The following is a 23,797-nucleotide window of genomic DNA, read 5'->3' as shown; positions in this document are numbered from 1 at the left end:
TAGCCCTTTAAGGACTGTATTACTATGATGCAAAATAGATCCAAAGGAATCATTTAGGTTTATATAAAAGGTGAGAAGTGCAAGGGGTTTTTGGTGGTGTTTTTTTTTTTTTTTTGTTTAAGAGTGGAATATATGTTTTCTTTAGCTGTAAAAGCACAATCAAGGCAACATGATAAGTGAGTCAGTGTTGTAAAAGTAAAACTAATTTTGCCTTCACTCACATGAGCTATAGAAGGAGGAAGCTTTATTGTCCCTGGGAAGGTGATAAGGCAGAGTAATTGTATATTATACTGTCCTGGAACATCTGCCTGAAGACTGTTGGAGCAATTCATCTATCATGGACGATACAGCATGTTTTGTCTTTCTGCTTTAACCCATCCCCACTGCTGGCCTGCACGAAGGTTTTGATAGGGACTGTGCCTGGGCTGGGGCTCACATTAATCAGTCCCCTTGTTCAACACTCCAGCTGACATAATTACAACCTGCGCACAGCAGTTATTCAAGTCGAGTCCTTGTCACTCGTGGTGCGAAACTACACAGCTCAGATCCCGAAGGAGATTGCCTTATCACACAGAACAAGGGCTCACAGGAGTTGAAGAGAATAGAAATGGGAAAATGTCTTCCGGGAGTACTATATATTCCTTTAAAATAAGACATTTGAGAGACTTACAAGGGACAAAGAGAAGCATTGTGCAAGGTCTGAAATGAACAGGTTATTATTTTTAAAAGGATTACACAGGCCATTTTTGTGAAATGGACATGGATTATTAAATAAATTCAGTGGTCTCTCTCTCTCTTATCATTCTGTGACTCTGCCCTATTAGTTTTCTTCAGAAGTGATAAAATAGTTTTTGACTTGTATAAGCTTTAAGTATCTCTCAGTAGAAATCATCAGAACACAACTAATAAAAGTGCACATATTATACCAGTAAAATTGGCACACACATCAGGGAAGATCCGCAAGGATCAGAGTTAAGGGTGAAGGAAGAAGCATGCAAAAGGGCTTTCGAAGATGTGCAAGTTCATTAGTTTCTGCTGTAGTATGATACAGGAATGTGAAAGATGAAGCCAAAGAACAAGTTTCATATTTTACCATTTTTGCCTGTCTTCATGTTAACCCTCTGTGGGAAAAGAGGCAAGTCCATAACACCATCTATACTAAATGAAAGTAGTTTATTTTCATGTAATATGATGGAGTTTATTTTTATGTTTTTTTTTTCTTTCAGACAGAACCTTTGCATACATGATCATAGGACAATTTATGTGGCATTGGTCTATAAAATTCCTCAATAGGACAGAATTTCATTGGCATTCAGAAGGCTTTTCCCTGGTGTTTAAATTTTTTTTTCTTCTTGGGTACTAGATCAGCTTTTTGAAGCAATACCACTCAGGCAGTTCCTATTCTTCTCAATCAGTAGCTTTACAGTGTTGCCCTGATTTCTCGTCTAGTTAAGTTACTGTGTCAAATATTTAGAAATAATTGTGTATAGTTGAAAGAACAGTAATAATTTATCTGTTCTGGGTGGTCTAATTTTAAGCTAATACTTTTACAGTACGGCTTGTCTGGGACTTTGAATAGTCTGAAGTGGAAGTGCTAGAAACTATTTTATACATTTCACTCTGCATATATGCACTAGGTATGCTAGATAAGTCAAATACATAGTTCAGTGCTTTCATTCAACAGTATTCCATTTCAGTATCTCTTGGTGAAGCACACAGCACATTGAACTTGATGTGTAGGTCTACTGTGAAAACCTAGCTACATGAAAACTGCAATTTCTTACTGAGCAGCAGGGCGTCCTCTTAGGCAAATGTACTCTTGTAGGCACAAAAATTAAGCTTTGCTTGCTCCCTGCTCTTAAAACCAGTTTTCCTGGGGTGAATGATGACTGTGAAGTAAGCTCAAAGTACAGAGCCAAATGTTGCATTTACTTATATTTGTGCAGACAATGGCATTATGAGGACATAATCTGAAGAGAATGATGTTTCTCCGATATATACTTTCAAGGCAGATTTTAGACCAGATAATCAATCATGCCTCCAACTAAAGAACGAAATGTGACTTTCAGAACCTAAGATGGTTTTGCAGTATTGACAGCCAGGAAGAATATATTTTAAATTGCAGACTGAACAAATTTCCATGACATCATGGAAACACAATAAATGTCTGACCTCACAATGACATTTTTCAGACTTAAACTGTACTTCTTGTAGACTTTGAGCCCGGAAAAAGCCTTAAGCTCAGCTAGTCTGACCTTCTGCATAAAACAAACTGCATAGTTTTTTTTCCAATTTGCTCTGTACTGAGCCTCATGCGTTTGACTAAATTTTATTGTCTAGAAAGACATTCAGGTTTGATCTGAAAACGTCCAAAGTTGGAGAACCCACTCCTCTTGTGTGAAAGGTTAATTGCTGTAAGTGCTGAAGAAATTGTGCTTTATTGCTCATTTGAATTTGACTGTAACTTGTAGTCATTGGTTTTGGTTTTGTTACAGGTTTTCTTTAAGTTAAGGTGTCCCTTAATCACTCATTTATTCCCTGTTAAGTTAGTCATGACCCAAGCTCAAATGTAATAAGCGAAACAGAGATTTTTTAATTCAAACGTTTGGAGTTTTTTTCCTCCTTAACTTAAGTTTCTATTTATAACAATTTTTTCACTGTTTGTTTCCTTTTTAAAATGAGGGCAGTAATGCAGGAAGCACATATTCTAGAATTAGTTTCTCCGGTGTCATAAAAAGAACATTACATCCTTCCATTTGCTTGCTACTTCCTTGCTTATGCATCTGAAGATGACATGGGACCTTTCTGCTTAGAGCATCACACTGGACACTCACATTAAACCGCTGGTCTCCTAATCCCTAAACCATTTTCAGTGTCACAGCTTTTCATAGCATTATCACGTTCTGTGAGTTACTTGCATGCGTTGTGCACAGGTGTGAGACCAAACGTTGTAGTTGTATGTATACACGTTTTGATTGAACAGGCCTAGCTTGTGAAACAGTTGTGCTAGCTCTGTGTGACTGCGGTGTCATCATTATTAATCATGCTACCAATTACAGTGTCATCTGCAAATTTTATTAGCAGGGATTTTATATATACTTTTGGCATGCATAACAAAAGTGAATCTTTCAGACAATTAATGCTTATTCCGCTGATAAATCGGAATGTTTGAAATGAGGAAGAAAATGACCTTCTCTTTTTGCTTTTTTGGGGGGGGTGGAGGGGGGGGCTGGGATAGGGCAAGAAGAGGCAATTTATTAGCATTAAAAAAACCTACTCTGAGCAGAGATCATACAGACCACAGTGCCCTGGGTAAGAATCCAGGCTGCAAAGCAACAGGATCTGCCCTCTAGGGAGCCGTGTTGTCACTAAAATGGCTGAAGGAACTGACACAAAGGCCAGTTGGAAGAAGTGCCATCTGCATCTGAGATTGACAGGCAGCCTTTAGGGTCTGTGTCTATCATTTCTGACTGCAGCAACATTAGGAGTCCAGTTTCATCTTGTGCCGCCTATAGACTCCACACCCTTTCTTAGGCTCCATCTGCACTTTTATATTTGTGAAATGACTTTATGAGTTCCTGAGGATATACAAACAGACTCCACAGAATTGTTCAGTTACTTTATGTGGTCATTAAAAGAAGTACAATAGGGAAAAAAAAGATATTGAAAGGAAAAGTGTGTCTTCAATTAAATTCATCCTAGCTTTTTTAAAAAATGGATGCTTTCCGTGGCCTCGTTTCAGCAAGGTATTTGATCATGTACATAAATTTAAGCTTGTGAGTCATTCTTTTGATGTCAATGGGGCTGCTTGTGCTTAAGCTGCACAAGTGCGTAAGTACCTTGCTAAATCGGGGCCTATGATACTTAAAGCCCGGTCTCCATCCTTACACCACTGCAGAGATGCTGTTTCTCAGACCAACTTCTCTTCTATGCCATCTGCTCCAACAAGAAAGGAAAGGGGGAGGGAGGAAGCCCACGAACAATGGAGTGATTATTCTCAGTTACTGTGAAATAGATGAACTCCACCTGCTATTTCTGCCACTTAAACCTTGGCTGACACGGTGCAGCAGCGCGCTGTGCACAGCAGACCTCTGCATCCCTCACGCTGCAGGCAGGCAGATCCGGAGGGCCCTTGAGCCGGGCCATTACGGACCCCACTCTGCCTGCAGCGAGGCGGAAGCCAGGAGCCCTAGCAAACGTTATGGAGAGTTTTCAGTAGCGGATCAGTCCTGTGACAAAATGCTTTTTTTTTTGGTTTTGCCTTTTTTTTTCTCTAGAAGGAAACTCTGTGGTTCTCTCCAAAGAGCTGCTTGGCAGACTAAGGAGCTGAGCAGTCCAGCTCTGCATGGCTCCTCCGGGAGTGGTGGCGACCACAGCCCAGGTCGAGAGCTGAGGCACATCTCCTTGCCTCTCTGCACCCTTTCCACCTGCTCCTCCCAAGTCTAGTAGTTTGCACGTAATTTGCAGGTTTCTGTCTAAAAGGTTCCTCTTTTTTTAACTTTTCTTCCTGTAGAAAGCAGAATTAATGGAAGCATTTAAGGCAGCAAGCCATTATTTCCTGGGAATCTGAAATTTTTTTCTGCAAAAATCAGGGGGTTTTTATGTTGTGAAGTGTGTTGTGAACTAATTTTTTTTTTTTTTGAGAAAATATTCTGACTGAAAATTCATGAGTAGGTCTAGATGCCAGCAATGTCTTTATACTTTGGTGGTTGTTCACTGTACAGGGTTGTAATTGGCTTTACAGATTCCTCAGAGGCAAGCAAGACTAGAGTACATCACTTCTTATTTCCCTTCAGAATCTCTAATTACCCTGAATTTGCCTTTAAAAGCCTGCATTTGGCTATTGTAATCAACAACTTGTATCACATGTATTTGTCATGATCAATTACTTGAAATTGGGAATTTTTATTCCAATACATTGTAAATATAGTGGTAGATCTGTGGCCAGATGACAATTTGGACATGCTAGGCTGCTGAATGGAGCAGAGACACAAGCAGTAATTATCAATCTTCCATCATTTTCAGTGCTGACGCACAAGTTTTTGCTGCTTCCCTACAGGGCTCTGCTACTTTTTAGCAGCCAGCATTGGACATCTGTCACACATACTGTATGTCATAACAAATAGATCATTACAGAAAAAAATGCAAAGCTATAAATGTAGAAAAGCAGAAAACATTACGATTATTATCCCTGGGTGTTACTATAATACTGTCAGAATAAATCCCAAATACGTTTTTATTATTTTCTTTGTGAAACTGACTGTATCATAAAATCTCATTAAAACATGTAAATGTAATGTACTCTCTTTTATGGGCTACTTCATATTTTCTGAGTGGCAATACATGCAATACATGGCAGTACATGTAAAACATGGCAATACACGTGGCCACCAGATTGTAGGACATGCGTTTTTACGACACCGTGGTTGTGTACGTCGGTCCTCTTAGCTTGCTATGGTTGAAAAGCATCAGCTGTGGGCAAATGTTCACTGCAGAAACAGCTATTGTGGTAAAGATGTTGCTGTTCCCCAGCAGTTTGTTGCCACTGTCCACCAGAGGTCTTTGTGAATAGCAGAGAGAGATGTTTGCCAGCAGTGGCATAGGCAGAACTGAGCAGGCACCGGATACATCGTGATTGACCTCCTGAGTTCCCATGCAGCTGTATGCTGCTAATTCTGGCAATAATATCATAAGTCACCTGATAATCGAGGTCAGTCACAGAGCGCCAGCACTTGTATTTCTGTGATTGTTTCCCTAGTCATTTAAAACCTAAATAAAAGGTAGAATTTTTGCTTTCCAAGGGAAAAGTAACCCAGGTGCCTGCTAGTAATAAGACTGAAAAAATGTGCTGTGCGTCTCTCGTATATATATGCACATATATATTTTCTATATGTGTGTTAATTGTAACAATAATTACAGTTTTATTTCAGAATGTATTTTTAGCCATGATATTTTGCTATTTTTTATTATTTGTTGTGCAATACTGTGTAGACCTGTTGCACTGAGGAGGTAAGCCAGTGCTTTAATTTTTAAACTTGTGGTCTGAACTGAGTGCCAGTGGTATATGCAGGTTGTGTATACTGTTGCAGCTAGTTCACGTTAACTGGCAATGAGTTTGTTTATTTTAAAAACAGAAATAGAGATTAAGCTTGAGTATCCAGGAGGCTCCCAGAACTCCTGGCTAGAACTGGAGAACGCTGAGCGTGGGGGAAGACATGGCATCCTTGTATGCAGCACTAATGTGAAACACGCTCTAGTTCTCAAAGTTTAAAGCAATGTTGACAATCAAAAAGAGTTTAGGAAAAATCCAATGATTTCCCAAAGTGAGGTTAAAGGAACTGGGTCTCTGTAGCTCATCCACTAGAGGTCCAGATAGCAGAGGATTCTTCAGCTGAGCAACATGTGCTGGAAATGTAACACTATTAGCTTGATGCAGGAATATGAGAAATATGCAAGTTTGTCAAAGTCGGAGTGATCAACTGCAGAGTTGTTTGCTTATGATTACAGTGGGTTCCCTGTTGCTTTCCATCGGATTTCAGTGTGTCTCTGAAAATCATGGTTTAGTACCAAAAAGAGTAGTTAGGGTTTGAGGAATGAATGACTGGGTAAACTTTTATGAACTCTACTATCCGTGAGATCAAGCTAAATGTTCCATATGACTTTGGGTTTCTAAAAAATCTGTGGCTCATCTTTTTTAGCGTAATTACATTATGACAGTTTTGATTTAGAGACAGTTTTCCAAGTTAGATGGTATTTTCTGTGAAAGAAACCCCAGCAAATTTTTGGTGAATAAGTGAGGTTAAGAATCTATGATGATACATACTGCTTTCATGAGAAGTTTGCTTTCATCATAACTGCTTTTATTTCTGGAAGAAAGTACCTGGGGACTTTGCTGTTTTTCAGTCAAAATAGTCCAATTTCTGTGTACTTCTTGCAGAAGACCTTCAGAGTGCTCTCCATATGAGAGTGAGCTTGATTCACACTGATGAACAGGGGGAAAATAGAAAACTTTTCAATCTGTCGGCTGTATCACTGTGTGTGGTTTTATGTTGTAAATAGTGACATCCATGGAGCTGCCAGAAGTCCATTAGTTTCTATGTATTTCTCTGCAGAAAGAGGATGTTTGTACCTAATGTCCTGGAGAAAACCTTTTGAAAAAGGTTTATTTTGTGCAAATAAGAGCCCTACAAGGTGCTAAAATTTTTAAAACTTAGTGGGCTAGATAATTAACATTTTGCCTCATTTGCACCTCTGAAACCTTCCATTTCCATGTCTTGCAGTAAGCATCTTTCTGAAAATGTCAGGCACTGCATAATGGAAGAGTGTTCTAATTTCAGTTCCCTATTAGTAAAACATCTTAATAAAAATAGGTTGCTTCCTGCTACATTTCATTTAGCTGTTGAATACAATGCTAATGTATTCTCATGTACAAAACCCTTAGAAAATATAGAAGCATTCCTATTCTGCATGGGCAAATTTAGAATTAACAGAAGATATTTTGTGAATTTCTCTTACTTCATGATTTTTACCCAAAATGCCATGTAAAAAGATAAGGACAGCAAACAGCTCTGGTGTAGGGCAGCCGCAGCCGTTAGCTACCAAATCCCCCTGTTTACATGGGCTGCTTATACCAGTGCTGCCGGCTGGGAGGAGGGCAGGGAGCGACCCCCTGCATCCAGCCACGAGGCCAGGGCTGAGCCTCTCTGCGTGGGGAAGGGGTCCCCTAATCCCTGGTACCGCTTGCTGGTGAGACCGACAGGCTGGCTGAGGACTGCAAGGTGGGAGAGGAGGAGGAGGAGATGATGGGTCCTTCGTGACAATTCCCCACCTGGCACAAACTTGCTCCAGGGCTCGTCCTTCCTCGCCTGTTTCCCTGCTGCTGGCTTTGAACTCCCACCTCTGCCTCCTGCAAAGTGCACATCTCTGCCATCCCAGAATCCTGAACAGTGCTGCTGTTTTCAATGGGCTAGACCTAGCTTTGCTGAGGAATCCGGTCAGTGGCACACCATAGCTAACCAATGCAACTGAGAAAATGTCTTCACAGGGGCAGAGTTATATATTACTTTTAGGGGCTAGAGGAGCGATAGTATTTTCTGGCTTAGGGAGGAAGGCAGTTATGAGAACTTTTGCCCTGTGCACCAGGAGCGTGTATTTTCCGAGCGTTCTGTAGACCAGGCACTCTGGTTTTTGCTCTTAGCGCAAGGCCTATTTTTTTGGTAACAGAACTGATACGTATAAGGATGGGAGAGGGAAGACAAAGTAAACAAAGGCAACAGCTCCTCGCACTAACAAAAAATCTGGGTATTTTATGCTACTCCTAACCTTCCACTTTATTCCACTCTCCCAGCAAAGCACATACAAGCTGCTAAGAAGCAGACGAGGGTGCAGAGGGTTGTGGCATGTGGCACTGGGCTTCCTTGTCATTCTATGGATGACGCCAGTGCAAGCACAGTCACCACTGAAAACTTGAATAAACTGTTTTGTTCTCATCCCTGGAATAAGGAAGTTTGCTTTAGGATCCATTGTAGTAGGGTGCCACTGGAGATGTCCATTGAAAGCTGAGTATTATTCACTGTTGTAATACCTACCCAGCTTTTTTTGCTGTGGTATCCTGTTCCTATCTAGGTAATCAGTATCCTGAGATTTGCTCACAAAGTGACAATGACATCAAAAGTAACTTAAATTTTTTTGGATACATTGTTCATATTGAACAGCTGGGCCCAGAGGGTGGTGATCAGTAGCATGAAGTCTTGCTGGAGGCCAGTAACTAGCAGTTTACCCCAGGGGTCAGAATTGGGTCCAGTCCTTTTCAACATCTTCAGTAATGATCTGGATGATGGGGCAGAGTGTACCCTCAGCAAGTTTGCAGATGACAAAAAACTGGGAAGGGTGGCTGATACACCAGAGGGTCATGCTGCAGAGGGACCTCAAGAGGCTGGAGAAATGGGTTGAGAGGAACCTCATATAGTTCAACAAGGGGAAATGCCAAGTTCTGCACCTGGGGAGGAACAACTCCATGCACCAATATATGCTGGGGGCTGACCAGCTGGAAAGTAGCTTTGCAGAAAAAGACCTGGGTTCCTGGCGGACACCAAGTTGAGCATGAGCACCAACACGCCCTTGCAGCAAAGAAAGTTAACTGTATCCTGGGCTGCCTTGGGAGGATTACTGCCAGTAGGTCAAGGGAGGTGATCCTTCCCCTCTACTCAGGACTGGTAAGGCCACACCTGGAGTGCTGGGTCCGGTTCTGGTCTCCCTAGAGAGACCAGAGACACATGGACATACTTAAGAGAGTCTAGCAAAGGGGCTCTAAGATGATGAAGGCACTGGAGCATCTCTCTCAAATAAGGAAAGGCTGAGAGAGCTGGGACTATTCAGCCTGGAGAAAAGTCTCAGGGGGTGTCATCAATGTGCACAAATACCTGAAGAGAGGGTATAAAGAAGATGGAGGCAGGCTCAGTGGCAGGACCAGAGGAGACGGGCACAAACTGAAACACAGGACATTCCCTCTGAACATCAGGAAACACTTTTCCACTGTGAGGGTGACTGAGAACTGGCACAGGTTGCTCGGGAGGCTCCATCCTTGGAGATATTCAAAAGCTGCCAGAAAATGGTCCTGGGCAACTGGCTTTAGGTCACCCTACTTGAGCAGACCTCCAGAGGTCCCTTCCAACCTCAACCATTCTGTGATTCTGTGATTAAAGTACAGTTTTAAAGTGATTAAAGTACAATTTTACAATTGGCAAGTCATTTCCAGTTTATGGTATTCGAATATGCAGCAACCTTTAACTTATTGAGAGCAGAAAAGAAAATCAGGTAACTGGTTGGTAGGAATGGACTTCTACTGGCAACATGAAATGTGCAATTAGAACAGCAATGTGAACACGTTGCTGTGCAATGAACATTAGAGATAAAAGCCCTTTTTTGTCTCCAGATAGAGGTTTTCCTTTCGTCTTAGGCAGTAGCTCCATTTCTCAGGAGAAACTTGCCATCCGTCTCCCTTACTTCACAGCACTGTCCTTTACAGAAATGTAGGAGCCCTCCTGGACATGTGCACTGGAAGGCAGGCCCACGCCCTTCCCAATATATCAATCTTTGATGGAGGAGGTCATACAGGCTTGTTGCATAGGAAGTATGGGCTGAGCTTTTCATCTGCAACATGCCTTAGGAACGTGTCCCTTCTCCTCTTTCACCATGTATAGCGCTGACAGGACACTGGAAGTTCTATACGGGCCTTCCACTTTCCTTTAATAGAATTGTTGTGGGGTTTGGATCAAGTCTCAAACCTTTCTTCACGTCTGATAAGACTCACTGCGAGATGTGAAGTAAAACCAAAATTCCTGTTGTGCTTCTCTGCATCAGCTTTGAATACAAAGCCATAGACTATAGCTTTGGACAATTAAGCCTCTCTAATGAGTGCCCTTCTTGTTATAGCAGAGTGTGGAAAAATTGACAGAAACATATACATTTGATTTTCAAAATGGAAAATGGGTCATAAGGATGAAAGCATGCTTACATTAAGGAATGATAACAGTAATTTAACTTAGAAACCTCTGGTTTAGCCTTACTGGAACACAGGCTAGCCTCTTGAAAGCTGCGTTTATTTGTTTGTGGCTGTAAGTCAGACAGTGGAACTCAAAAAACAGAAAGACTTTACTCAGTTTCTTTTGGGCTGGGCTCTATGTTGCCAAATTTCAGAACAAAGGGAATCTTTATCTCAAAGTTTATAAACTCCTGGAATTGAATTTTCTAATACGAAGCCTGTCAAATGCTTAACTATCATCACTATTGCAACACTATAATATTTTATTTCAGTGTTTATTGTGGCATCGCTTTAATGAAAATACAGTACTGTTTAAAATCACAAACCTCTGTGTTTAGTCACATGAGATGAAGTGATGTAAGCACACACATACACAGAGTTTTGGTGAGGGTTTTTTGTGTCAGCCCTATAACAACATACTTGTACAGTGCTCAGGAGGACACTCCTAATAAAAGAGACAGTCAAAGCACACTGAATAATTAAAAAAACATTTTATATGCAGTACATTTTTGTCATGTCATATTTAAAGGTATTACTTGGCTTCAAAAGTGCTTGGATTTGCCAGTTGTTACCTTCATGGTTTACCTTATGATTACAATTGCTGCGTTGCAACCTAATAGGAGAGGCCATTTGTAATGCCTTGTGAGCTCATATTCCTCATTTCTGATTAAGCCTGCCTGGCCTCGTCACATGGAAAAATGTATTTTTTTAATTTTTATTTCCCATGATGAATATATTCAGTATGTTGGCATGCTTAGTCACAGATTTTTACTGGTGACTGAATAAATGAGACTTTGGGATTGCTCTGTTTAAAGTGGTTGGAGCAAATCATGAATCAAAGGAGATAGAACTGGCCTTTTATGACTTGAACAGGCTGGGTTTTCTTCACAACTCTTACATAGGTTTCCACAGATCCTTTATGTATTTCACGGAAATATTTCAAAGTAAAAAGTTTTATATCTTTCCTTAAGATAGTATGAGAGCTGAGCTAAAAGGACACAGATATTTTATTTCAGATTTGTATGCTCTGCTTTAATCCACTGCCCTTTAAAGTATAACCTATCATAGAAGGTTACCAGATTGTCTCCTGCTTTCATTGCGGTGTACACTATCCTTTTTTTTTTTTTTAATAAAATACATGTTTCATTTTAACAACATTTATGACCATTGTAATTTTTTAAGGGCTGAATCCTGAAAGATGCCGAGGAACAATATTTCCCATGTTTTTCAGTGAACATAAGTGTCTTCTCTGACATTCTCAGGAGTCTGATCATTATACTGGTATATAGCAGATGGACATGACAGAGGGTGAGCTTTGGCAGCACCGTAAGGCAGATATCAGCTTTACTATGACCATCTCCAAGGGAGAGACAAGCACTCCAACAGAACTTCAAGCTGCTATTTCCAGTTTATTTTGGGGGTCCTTTTTTTAGGTGCCTGTTACTGTGGTATTTCTAACAGTGACAGGTAAACAATCAGTTGCTTAAAATACTACTGTCTTATCTGAATATTGTGAAGTATTATGTATTTATATAGTTCACTTGAGTGTACTTTTTTCAGTTAAACTGAATTTCTGTTCTTAGTTTGACAATATTAATAGGGCACAGTACTAAGAAAGTCTAAAAAAATTGTACACAGCCCATTATTTTGATTCAAGAATAAATATAATGGTTATTTCTGATTGAAATAAATGAAGTAGCAGTGTATTTTACATGGGATTCATCACAGACTTTGAATAAGTAGGAAATTCTAATGTAAAAGAATTTTGGAATAAGACTGCAAAATTATAAAGACTGGAAATTAAAAATTACTGTCATATGGATCTCTGTGGATAAAAGAAATAGGAGATATTTTTCTATTCACTTCTTAAAAAAATGTATCATTAGAAACATTTCTTTGAAATGCATAAAGCTAATTGTATATGTATTCTGATCTTTATGCATGAAAACTCCACTCCTTCCACAAAAGCTGTGTTTAAAATATAAATCAGAATCTGTATGTATTTTCAAAAAGGTATGAACTTGAACATCTCAGTCCTTTTTTCTAGGAACAGTTCATAAGGTAAAATGAGAGTTGGTAGAATATCCTTACAAAAAACATTCACAGCAGCTCCTATGGAATCTAGGAACTGTGTAGGAAAGGTTCATGTGAGGTCCGTTGGGAATGCTATAGGCGTGTGCACATTTCAGTTTTGCTAAGTAAAACTCTTTTGCTTCATTTCTGTCCATCACTGACTACTATCAAGAAAAATAAAAATTCTAAGACTTTTGCAAATGTAAAAAATTGTTAATTTTGAAATGCTTCTGGTTCAGATGTATCGCTCAGTTACCCTGAAACAGTTTTGGGAGCCTTCATGCAAAGGACAACATTTGTGCAAAACCTAAGAGGATGCAAAAATTGGGCAGATAGCGAAAAATGAGTAATGACTACTCATTTTCTGTTATAACACCAGGTTTTATTTGAACAACTAGTAGGGAATAAATTGTTATATAACTTATTTCTTTTTTTTTCATCACGTTTTAGGTCTAACTGTGCTGAAAATATCCGTAAACACATCTTACATACAGGAAAGCATGAAGGAGTAAAAATGTATAACTGTCCTAAATGTGACTATGGAACCAATATCCCTGTGGAGTTTCGTAACCACCTGAAAGAACTGCACCCAGACATTGAAAATCCTGACCTGGCGTACTTGCATGCTGGTAAGGTCATTCTTTCCTTTGCTTACAAATTCTTCTCTTTTCTCTGTGAGTATGCTTAAATGATGGCAATATGAAAGCTAGCTGTTATTATCATTTATTCTGAAAAAGAAAATGATTCTAAAATGGGCTTAGTCCTCTTCAAGTTTTCACAAGGGGTGAAGGTTATGCATTAAGCACTGAAATCCGTTCATGTTTCACAAGCAAAGCTTGCAGTTCAATACATAAACATCAGAAGTGCATGCTACTTAGATGCTTCATTTTGAAATCTAGTTGAACTTTTATTAGAGAATTTTTTTTAACATTTGTATTAAGTCCCTCTGCCCACCCTATTTCCCCAAAAACAGAAAAACAAAATTCCTTAGGAAATACAGTGGCAAATTAATGTAGTGCTTTAAAAATTCTTAGATTTCATTACAAAAAAAGCAGACAATGTTCAACATTACAAGGTAGAACAGCAGAGACCAACCAGTAACTCGCAGGTACATTTTGAGGGTTTAGGTTAGAGAGCGCACACATGGAAGTCACTGGAGAAATGCAAAACAAATCCATTGCTTTGGAAACAGGAATTAAAAGAAAAAAGTTGGGGTGTTTCCTGTTTAGGAACAAGAGAGGATTTTTTGTAGAGATTCTACAGTTCAGAATAGAAGGCAGAAGTTTAAGGGGAGCATCAAGTTAGGAGAAAAATAAAAGCTCAGTGGCAAGAGGTTAGGAGAAATAATACAAAATTAGGCTGGAGCTTGAATGAAATGTGATCTTAACTCAGGAGAGGCAGATAACTTAGACATCACTGGGCGGGAAGACAAGTCAGAGCAGTGGGAAAAAAGAACAGATGGTGAGAAGAAAGACTTGGGGAATCCAGAGGAAGAAGCTATGTGGGCCAAATTCTCCCTAGGATGCAAATTAATCTTCCATTGAAGTACTACTATTAGTACTGCTGTGTCAGGTTGGAATCTTCTTCTATAAGGAATTGATCTCATAATTTTTTTGAGACCTTTGTACCTGTAAAAAAACACAACCTAGAGAGCTTTCATTCAGCTCTGTGCAGTGTGTATGCTCAAGTTACTTTAAAACCTCTCAGTCTTCTCAAAATGACTGCTTGCTTTCCTGACTAGAGGCAGTGTATTATTTGTACCATATATTTCTATTTGCCAAGTATTCCACTTCATTTTGGAACCAATCATCATGTCATGTCAGCATATGGTGGATAATATCTGGATGTGCAAACAAAATGCCAGTTGGCGGAGGACCAACTTCAAAATAGGTCAGAAAACTGATCACATTTCACCATATTTCTCACTAAAGTGAATGAATATTCAACTCGGAGCTTAAATCCAGACACTGTTGGATTTTTACTACAATAATCCCACCTAAAATAACATGAAAAAATTAAAATGCTTTCAATAGACATAACACAGGTAGATATAACATGGGTAGAATCACTAACATTTTTCCAAAATTACAAAATCTGTGTAAGTTTTCACATTGCTTGTTCAAGGCTATATCTAGGTAAATGAATTGCTCATTGCAGCGTGCTGTGGCTAAAATTATTCAGCTTGCTTGTCCTGGCAACATAGGAAAACTGTCATCAATATGTTCTATACTAACGATATCTATTTTTTATGCATTCGTTCTTATACTGAAGAAATCCCCTTGCACTAAACAGGGAATGTTTGTACTGTACAAATATATTAGTACTGGAAAAAAGTGTCTGTCACCTAATTATTGCCAGGCTAGCCTAGATATACAACAAAAGTGTGTTGAAATATTGTTTGCATAGTCCCATCGCTTAAAGGTCGATACTGTATTTTCCTTTCAGGAAGAAACGCTATTAAAGCAGGACCTAGGTGATAACTGTGCATTCACATCAGAGTTAAATTAAAGGGGTTTTCATTTCTTCTTTTCAATCCATTTCTGACTGCTGGACATCTGAGAGTTAAAGGTTTTAGTGAAGATTTTTAGAGGAATGAGGGGATAACTCCTGTGCCCTGGCTAACATCCCTTATCAAAATAAGATTTGTTCTGTGTCTGGTTCACAGTTACTGATTACTTATTGGTCATTGGCTGCACACAGAGAATCCACAACACGACACAGAACCCTTTAGGATGATAGGAGTATGAAAGTGTCATACAAGATTGATTTTTTTAACTTAAACATATTTGTCTGTCTCTTGTGTTCTAATATTGCTTTGTAACAGTAAAGCCAGCCCCTTTGCTTCTTTGAGCAGAATAGAAATAGATTAAGTCTTATCACTGGCAAAGAGACAGACGCCAACTCCAGCCACTTCGCAGGACCAGTCAGAAACTCCTTCACTACAACCCGCCAAGAATGGAGCTGTGGGGTACCTTTAGGATGTGGCTGGGAGTAAAAATCAAGTCTCCCATCTGTAAATTAAGATTATCAGTTGGATTTCTAATTCAAAGTTAATGCTCTTTATATTATAATGTTCTAATACTAGTTTCTATTTAGCTTTCTTTGGCAACTAATATACTGTTTTATGGGGTCAGTGGCAGTAAGGAGCTGCATTTCTAAATGAGAAGCTGCGGAAGGTGGAAGGCAGAACAAGTTAGCTTCTACATGAGTAAGGACGAGACTTTGGTGGTAGCGCTTTCCGTCCTGTATCTTTGAAAGCCTGTATAATGTGAGGAATTGATGGATGGAAATGCCACAAAGCCACGTCTTCAGACTTTCTTTTCCCTTTTTGCTGTCATAGAGGGAGATATTTAACTGTACAGCTATGTTCCTTATAAACTTTATGAAGTACCATTATATGTTTTAAAACATAAGAATCTAGAGAATACTTCTGTCTTTAATTTAAAAAACATACTACATTTGAACAGCAGACTTCTAATGCACACAAGCCCACAGAGATATTACATGCATCTGCACGTAAAATTTTGGCTTGAATTTGCTAGATTACACTTCAAATACCAATTTACATGTTTAATCTCTAATTTTTATACAAATCATCAAATCTGTTTTGAAATGTCATTGTGTGTTGTTCTGTAAGAACTTTATACCTGTTTCTTGGTATTCTCTATCCCATTTTCTCAAGATCTGTTTTGAAATTGAAATTTTGTTTAAAAACAAATCCATAAATCCCATGATTTAACATCCACAATGTTAATGTATTTTCTTTTAAAAAATCACATTTAAGACACTGATAGATTTTATATAGATTCAGATTTTCTGTAGAACAGAAGTGGGCTTACTAGCAAGCTCATGAATTCTGCAGTTAATGTTTTAGTCATGGAAATTTGGTTCTAATGGAAGCTATTAATATTATTCTTGTTTTATCAATGTGCAAATCTGAAAATTTGTCATTACAAATGGAAAATTAATACAATAAGTGAGTGAATTGTCATATCATGGTGAAGACTATCATTTTGATGATTTTTTTTAGAAGGAGAAAATTTTACTGAGTTGCTCACTGTGGACTTGTCTGTATGGCGAGTCTTGGAGTAAAATGAAGAAATCCTTGGATCAATTCTTGTGTGCATTACATTTCCAAGTTTCTTGGGTATGTTTTGTCTTCCAACTGATGCTACATCTCAATACTCAGTTGAACTGAGCCTGAACTTGAAAGGGATCAGTAGTCCAGCAGTCTTTCTCAGTGCCTTGTCTGCTTTGGAGCAGCATCACTTGGTAGGGATAATTTCAATTTGAAATAAATGTTCATTGTTTAGGAGCTTTTGTCTTATGAACATTATGATACTATTATGATGCATTATTTATATCCAAAGAGCGTAATATCTGTGGCTTGACATCTCCATTATTCCTATAGCTGCAGAGACCACGGCATCTCACTGTGTGCATAGCCATCTTGTGTGGATACTAAACTGGCTGTAAGGCAAAAAAGCTCTTCAGAGAGAAGAGGAGCAGTTTCCTCATTATTGTTTTCATGATTATATTGAAAGTTATGCAATGATACTGGTTTTTTTTCTGTATAATTTCTGTGCTGCGCTGTTAGAAGTGAACATGATCTCCAAGAATGAGAGCTACTCTAGGAAATCAGAATAATTCAGTTTTTCATCGAGCTACTGATAGAGTGGGCTTGCTCTCTGAGTTTCTCCATGTGCAAAATAGGTGCAATGCCTACATAGTTCAAAGCACAAAGTTTTTTCTTGAAAATGGCATTACGACAGTCAACTATGTGCTTAGGGAACCACTTCAGACATCAAACAGAAAATTTGGAGGTGTTTTACTTAATGTAGAATTAGCAGTCATGCAAAATCTTTCTTAGAAGTCTTTTCTTTTAAAAAAAAGTCAGGGAAGGCAGATCAATTCATCGTACTCTTTGGTAAGTCTGTTTTTGCTTTGAAAGTGATGCTATGCTTGCAAAGCACTCAAGTTATCCAGCATGCTCTGAGAGAGTCTGCCACCCTAGGCCCTGTGAGTAGGAGTGGAGGATCACTTACTCTTATGGATCCTGACAGAACTAAAAGCATGAGCTGCTTCCCCTTGCTGCCGAGACGTGTTTCAGAGAATGCTTGGAAGTACAGCTTTGTGTGCCTGTGCCTCTGTGAAAATTATAGGTGCCTCTGGGGTTGGGCATCCAAAGAACAAAGATCGTGACGATCATGTTTTGGCAGTTGGCTGCCTACGTGGTGATTGAACGCTTAGTGCTCATGAAGAGTTACATAATTCATGACCAAAATGATAGATAGGTACTTGATTATAGTGTATGAGTTGCTTCACAGGGAGAAAATATCAGACATGAGCTACTCTTAATCTAGCTGAGAAAAGCCTAAGAAAAATCAGTTGCTGAAAGCATAGTCAGACAAATTGAAATGAGAAACAAGGTGCAAACACTTAAATATGAGGTCGATTGAGCTCTGGCAGCAACTAGCAGAAGAAATTAGCCCTGTTCTATTCTTTTGGGCCTTGGGAAGACTGGATGTCTTTCGGGAAGATAGGTTTTAGGAGGGCCCAAGGTTGCTGCATTCACTGCAAAACTAATTAAGTGTTATTTAAGGGGCTTTGATATACCAGAAGTCAGACTATTATCTAATAGTCCTTTCTGCTCTTAAATCTTAAAACAGTGTTAATCTACAGCCTGTTGGTGAGGGTTGTGTTTGTGAATCTGAAGTGCTTAGGTGTTGTGATAGCAAAGGCATAGCTGAGGAGACATATGAGTCCCCCAAAGTGTTCTTTCCCATAGAGATGACATTCCCATCATCGACACTAGTTTCTTATTCTCTTTGAGCCTGAAGTACCTGTGCCTGAGTAGAGATACACTTGCCTGAAATAAGTTTCTTTCTGGAATGTCTTTAAATCCTTAATAAAATACATCGGGACACACGTTTATTTATTTATTTATTTTAGGTGTTTGAAGAATCCTTATGAAATTCCACTCTTTTGGTTGGCAGTTCCCTTACTGTGTTATTGGCTCCTGAGTTCTGAAATTGATGAAAATGCAGTTCAATTAATCATCTGTTCACTAAGCTGGGCCTACATCCTGCTCTTTTCTTTTCTAAATTAGGGGAACAGAGTTAGGGGATGTTTTAGTTCTTTCCAGAGGGCAGTGAAGATGAGAAAAGTTTACCGCAAGGTCTCTTTTATGCATGTTTGAAAAATATTTTTCCAAACATTTTTAAGCGCACTTTTTGAAAGGCTGTGTTCTCCACATGTTTCTCTTTCAGTTTCTCTAGCTTTTGAGGAACAAGGCTGTACTCGCAACCTGCAGCATGATTACATCATCAGCAAGGGACAAAATTGTGATCCTATCAGTTGTAACAGTTGCAATATTCATGAAAGGAATTCTGAAAGTTCAAATAGTTAATCCCAAATAAAATTGTGATCTTTATCCCACTTGACAGCTACATTTATCAAATTATTAGGAGAAAAAATTGATTGCTAAAAGTTATGGTGTGATCTATTGTGTGATTTTATCAAGGTATAACTGTATTACCAAGTGGAAACTGCAGACTTATTCAGAATGTGAATTGGACACACATAACCTGATAATATAACAATTACACTAGTGTCCTAAGTGCTTTACTACTTTTAAATTTTTCTCTTTTTTTATTGTCCTTTCTTTTGCATCTTCTGACTCTTTAGTAGAAAATACCAATCTGAAAAAAACTGGAAAAAATAAAGTAATAAAACCTGTTTACTCTTATACTTTCTGAATTCATCAAACTACAAAAATATAAAATCAGTGAATGTTATTTATCAATGAAATAATGGAAACTTGTAATTCATACCTTAAGTAAAGCCTCCAAAGAATGGATACACAGTTTTGTTTGGAAGCATATTTAATTTTTTTCTCGGAATACTTACATTCTTAGTCTTTATCACTGTTTAAATAAAATACTTTAAATGCTGTAATTTGAAAAAGTGTTAAAAATCTGTCATTGCTAGGTATAGGCAAATCAGGTAGAAGCTTTTACAGTAGCAGAATATTGCTTGGGTTTCTAGTCAGATAAAACATTATTTTTGATGGCTGGTATACTTAAAAAAAAAAAAGGCAGCAGCAGCTCTGCTTCAAACAGGTTTGCTCTTGTCATAGCTATTAGTGCCAGTCTTTCAATAGCATGTCATGTTGATTGGCAGACACTCCCTTTCCTTTTTTGTGAAGAATAATAATTTTAGTGTGTGCTTGAAATAAAAACCTGGTATAAATGATTTTCTGTTTGTAAAGGAGAAAGCTACGTTCCTTATAACCTATGTAGATTACATATTATTGTGTTTCAGGAAAAATTAATCTATGTTCAAAAAAACCTAAAATCTAAGTCATTTGATTATTTTTATAGCTGTCTTCTATTAGAAGGCTTTATATGCCTAGCAGAGCTTCCACAGCCAGTATCTTTCTCTGGGTGGTCATGACCATAGCATTTGGTTCTTTCCAGGTAGCAAGTAAAATGAAAAAAACCCAGAGGTTGTGAAAGCATTTTTTCTTTGTTGTAATAGGTAGCTTTTGCTGCTGCTGTTGAAGAGCTTAGGGACTCCTTTCATAGTCCCTTAGTTGCTTTTCCTGAACAATCAGCATATATTTCTGCTGAGTGACATGAAAGAAGGTTTTGAAATATTTGGATGCAAATATTACATCATCTAATATGCAAAACCCACCACTATTAATATTAGTTATATTCTATTAAGTGGATGGTATCCTCAGATAAGAGTGAAGACCATGAATTTCACTGAAGAAAAAATGTTCAGAATATAGTTTTAAAGGAAAAGGAAAATATTGCCTATACCGAAGTCTAGAACACTTCTTAATACCTCTGATCGGTAGAGGTATAATGCCTGTTATGCTGTGCTCCATTTCTCCATCAGCTAGTTAGTACTAAGCTGCAGGGCCATCACGCAAGTATTTTTCACATTGTGTATAGAACCAATGGCATTCACAGTCACGATCTTGCATTCTGTCCAATGCCTTTCTGCCCACAGCCCACTGCTCTGGGGATTTCCTACTTGTCGTCATTCCTTTCTGAAGGACCATCCCAGCTTGTCACAGGGCAACTACTTGTTTGCAGGTTGAGCTGATACTCCTGAGCAACTTGACTCTCTTTGCCCATGTCTAAACATTTAATCCAGGTGCTGGCGTGCATCTGCTTTCCTGTCCTTCCTCCCTGTGGCGTCCTGGTTTCCATAGCAGGGAACCATTCAGCTGACCTGGAAGGGGCCTGTGCCGCACTGGCCAATACAGAAACTCTCATCGGTTTTCAAATTTTCTGTTGAACCCTAATGCACACCTTATATCTGCCCTCAAAACGCCCTCGGATGGGCATCAGCTTTGCCCAACCCCTTGCGTTACGTTGGTAGCCACGTGCCAGATCCCCGCTGGTGTTCACGGAGACTACTGCCTCAGCCAGGAAGTCAGGTTCACCGATGAATAGAAGGTAATATTACTCCAAGCCATTATTTCATTACACTAATAGATAAAACATCCTTCATGGAGAATGAGATATATTTTTGCCTATTTGGTGCTAAAAATAGGATATCCTAACATAAAACTTTTAAAGCAAGGCTGAAATATTGAAGTGCAGAAGTAGAAGAAAGCCCTTAAGACACAACAGCCATTTAGAAAGACAAAAATATTTAATCCTGCTAGAAAATATATATGCATGTATGTGGTAAATATAAACAATAAAAGGAAATATTAGTATTCAAATATCAATGTATTAAAATTCTGAGGCAAGCCCCCAAGCACCAAAAACCAGGCTCATCAACAAAACTTTTCAAACAAAAAAAAAAAAGAGATGAAGCTTACAGAAGGAATAAAAAATAAAGTTGTATCGTGTATAGGAGTGATTCAGGATATTTTTATGTGGAAATTGTCCTATACTCTGAAAATTTCAATTGTTTTCCTATTAGGAGAAGCTCTTTTAAGAGTAGATCTCTTAGTGGATCATCCAGGGAAGTTATGCTGAAGTCCTAAGAAATATAAAGCTCTTAATTTCTTTTTTTGTTAAAGTAAATGTAAGGTGTAAGATGTAACTTGAAGAAGAATATGAATATGTTTATTTAAAATGTGTGATTATGATATATATAAAAACCATATATAAATTATAAGTAATTTATATTTTACACAACATTCTAGAAATAGATTTATATTACATAAATAAAAATCAAAATAACTGTGTATCAATAATATATAATACAAAACATTTACATATCATTTTTATTTGTATAAAATATAAAATATATCTATAAATAAATATAAATAATAAATATAACTAAAATATCACTTCAATTATGAAAAAATTATTGCATTTCTTGAAGATTTGAACTAACAGTACTTCCAAGACCAGAGGGCACTATATTTCAGTATAACGACATAGCAGAGTGTATTTTGCCTACATAATGCCACCACCTCTTGGTCTCCTTCACTGTGGCCATACATTATTTAGAGGATACTTTAAGTTTTGTCTTTCTGTGAGATGCTGCCAACATCTCAACCACCTGCACTGAAAGAGGGTCATCTTGATAAATAACTTAAATTATTAACATTTGTAAGTCTGCTTTGATTTGCTTGCAAGTCTTTGTCTGAATTTTCAATTTTTAAAAAAATTACACAACAGTATTATTTGCTTGTTACACAAAATTTTGGTTAGTACTCAAAATGGCACAAATAATAGCAAATAATTCCAGAATCAGAAAAGTGTTGAAACAAATGTGGGTAATGTTACGTATGGAAGGACTGAATCAAGTGTTAGTTGTGTGCTCAGTGCTTTACTACTTTGGGTCATGAGTGAGGAAAAGATCCCTCAGCAATAATTGCTCTAATGAATCACAAATCATTGGCATTCCATGCTGATTTTTAAAATTTCTTTTGGGCTTTCTTTTTGTTTGCTTTCATTGATCCAATGTATGCTGCACCGACTTTCCATTAATTTCTTGACGTGGCATCTTGGATCTTGACCTTTTGTAAGTAGGATGCCTTGTCTGTCTGAAACACGTGTTCTTTTGTACTGCTTCTAATTTCTATTTTACTTCCAACAGTTCTTCATAATTTTCCCCATCTTTTCATTTACCAGATCTTTGGTACCTTTCAAATGCTAAATGCTCTCCCATATATCCTTAGTAACCATGCTGGATTTTTCTGTCCTTTTTAATATTTAGGTTTTATTGGATGAATGTAGATTGCACCTTCTCTAACTGTGCCTTAAATAATTGCCACTTAAGGGAATTAAGAAGTACAAGGGAAGGAAAATGCTGACCCATAGACTAAGCAGAAGGAAAAAACGTTCCCACTGGGTCCAATTTCCTAAGAAGGACCATCAGGATAGTGACTAGGACCTGAAATTATGGGCTGAATGACCTCTAAAAAATTATCAGTTCAAAGAGGAGCTTGTCTATAACTGTTTGCACTAAAGGAAATGAAGATAGGTAGAAGTCTCGCAGAAGAAAGATTGCTTCACTTTCTTGGTGAACATATAAGTGTAATACGAAACTATATCTCATATAAATACATCGCATGCCAACTGTCTATAATTCTTGTATCATGTCAAAAAAACATGGAGGCAGATATCATATCTCCTAACTCCCAGCAGGCCAGTTAGTGGGGAACCCCTTTTTCTGAATGGGAAGATAGAAAGTGCAGCTTCTGAATTTAAGATATTTTATGCAAGTCTTGCATTTATTGGAAAGAGTACATGCTCATCAATACCCAACGTCAAAGAATTGGTTTGTACTAAAGAAACCACTGCAGATTTAATACAGATGTTTTCATTCTCTGAGTCATTGTAGTATGATTTTCATATAGTATTCCCTGACAGTAAAAAGGGACCTTAAAGTGACATTTTCATACAAACTGCATAGGAACCTGAGCATTAATGAAAACTTTGGGCTTCAGATAATACAAGTCACTGGTCCAGCCTGGCACGATGGGATGAAAGACACTGCTGGTTTAAAGGGGTGCACTCCCAGTGTCTTGGGTGTGGGAAGCGCAGGACGTGTCAGACATCCAGAGGCGAGGCTGCTGGACAGGTTTCTGCAGTGTAGTTTAGAGGACTTCTCAGATATTGGAAGGAAACAATCAGTTACTGTTTGTCACAATCCCTTTTTAAATAACATCTCAAAAACTTAAATTATTGTTGCTGAAAGAGT

At 38.2% G+C, this 23,797-nt stretch overlaps 1 protein-coding gene across 1 annotated transcript in view; it reads left to right on the top strand.

Annotated features, from left to right (window-relative positions):
- The window catches only part of ZNF407 (zinc finger protein 407), a 330,523-nt gene that overhangs the window by 215,853 nt on the left and 90,873 nt on the right, over window positions 1-23,797 (top strand). Inside the window, exon 9 of the mRNA XM_035896932.1 lies at window positions 13,067-13,245. Within this exon, the coding sequence (XP_035752825.1) occupies window positions 13,067-13,245 (179 nt within the window). The remainder of the gene's footprint in view (window positions 1-13,066; window positions 13,246-23,797) is intronic.

Source organism: Egretta garzetta, unplaced genomic scaffold (assembly GCF_000687185.1).
Source record: "Egretta garzetta isolate BGI_Z169 unplaced genomic scaffold, ASM68718v1 scaffold126, whole genome shotgun sequence".
NCBI lineage: Eukaryota > Metazoa > Chordata > Aves > Pelecaniformes > Ardeidae > Egretta > Egretta garzetta.
The sequence above is the reverse complement of the archived record's forward strand: the minus strand, read 5'-3'. Positions and strand labels throughout refer to the sequence as shown.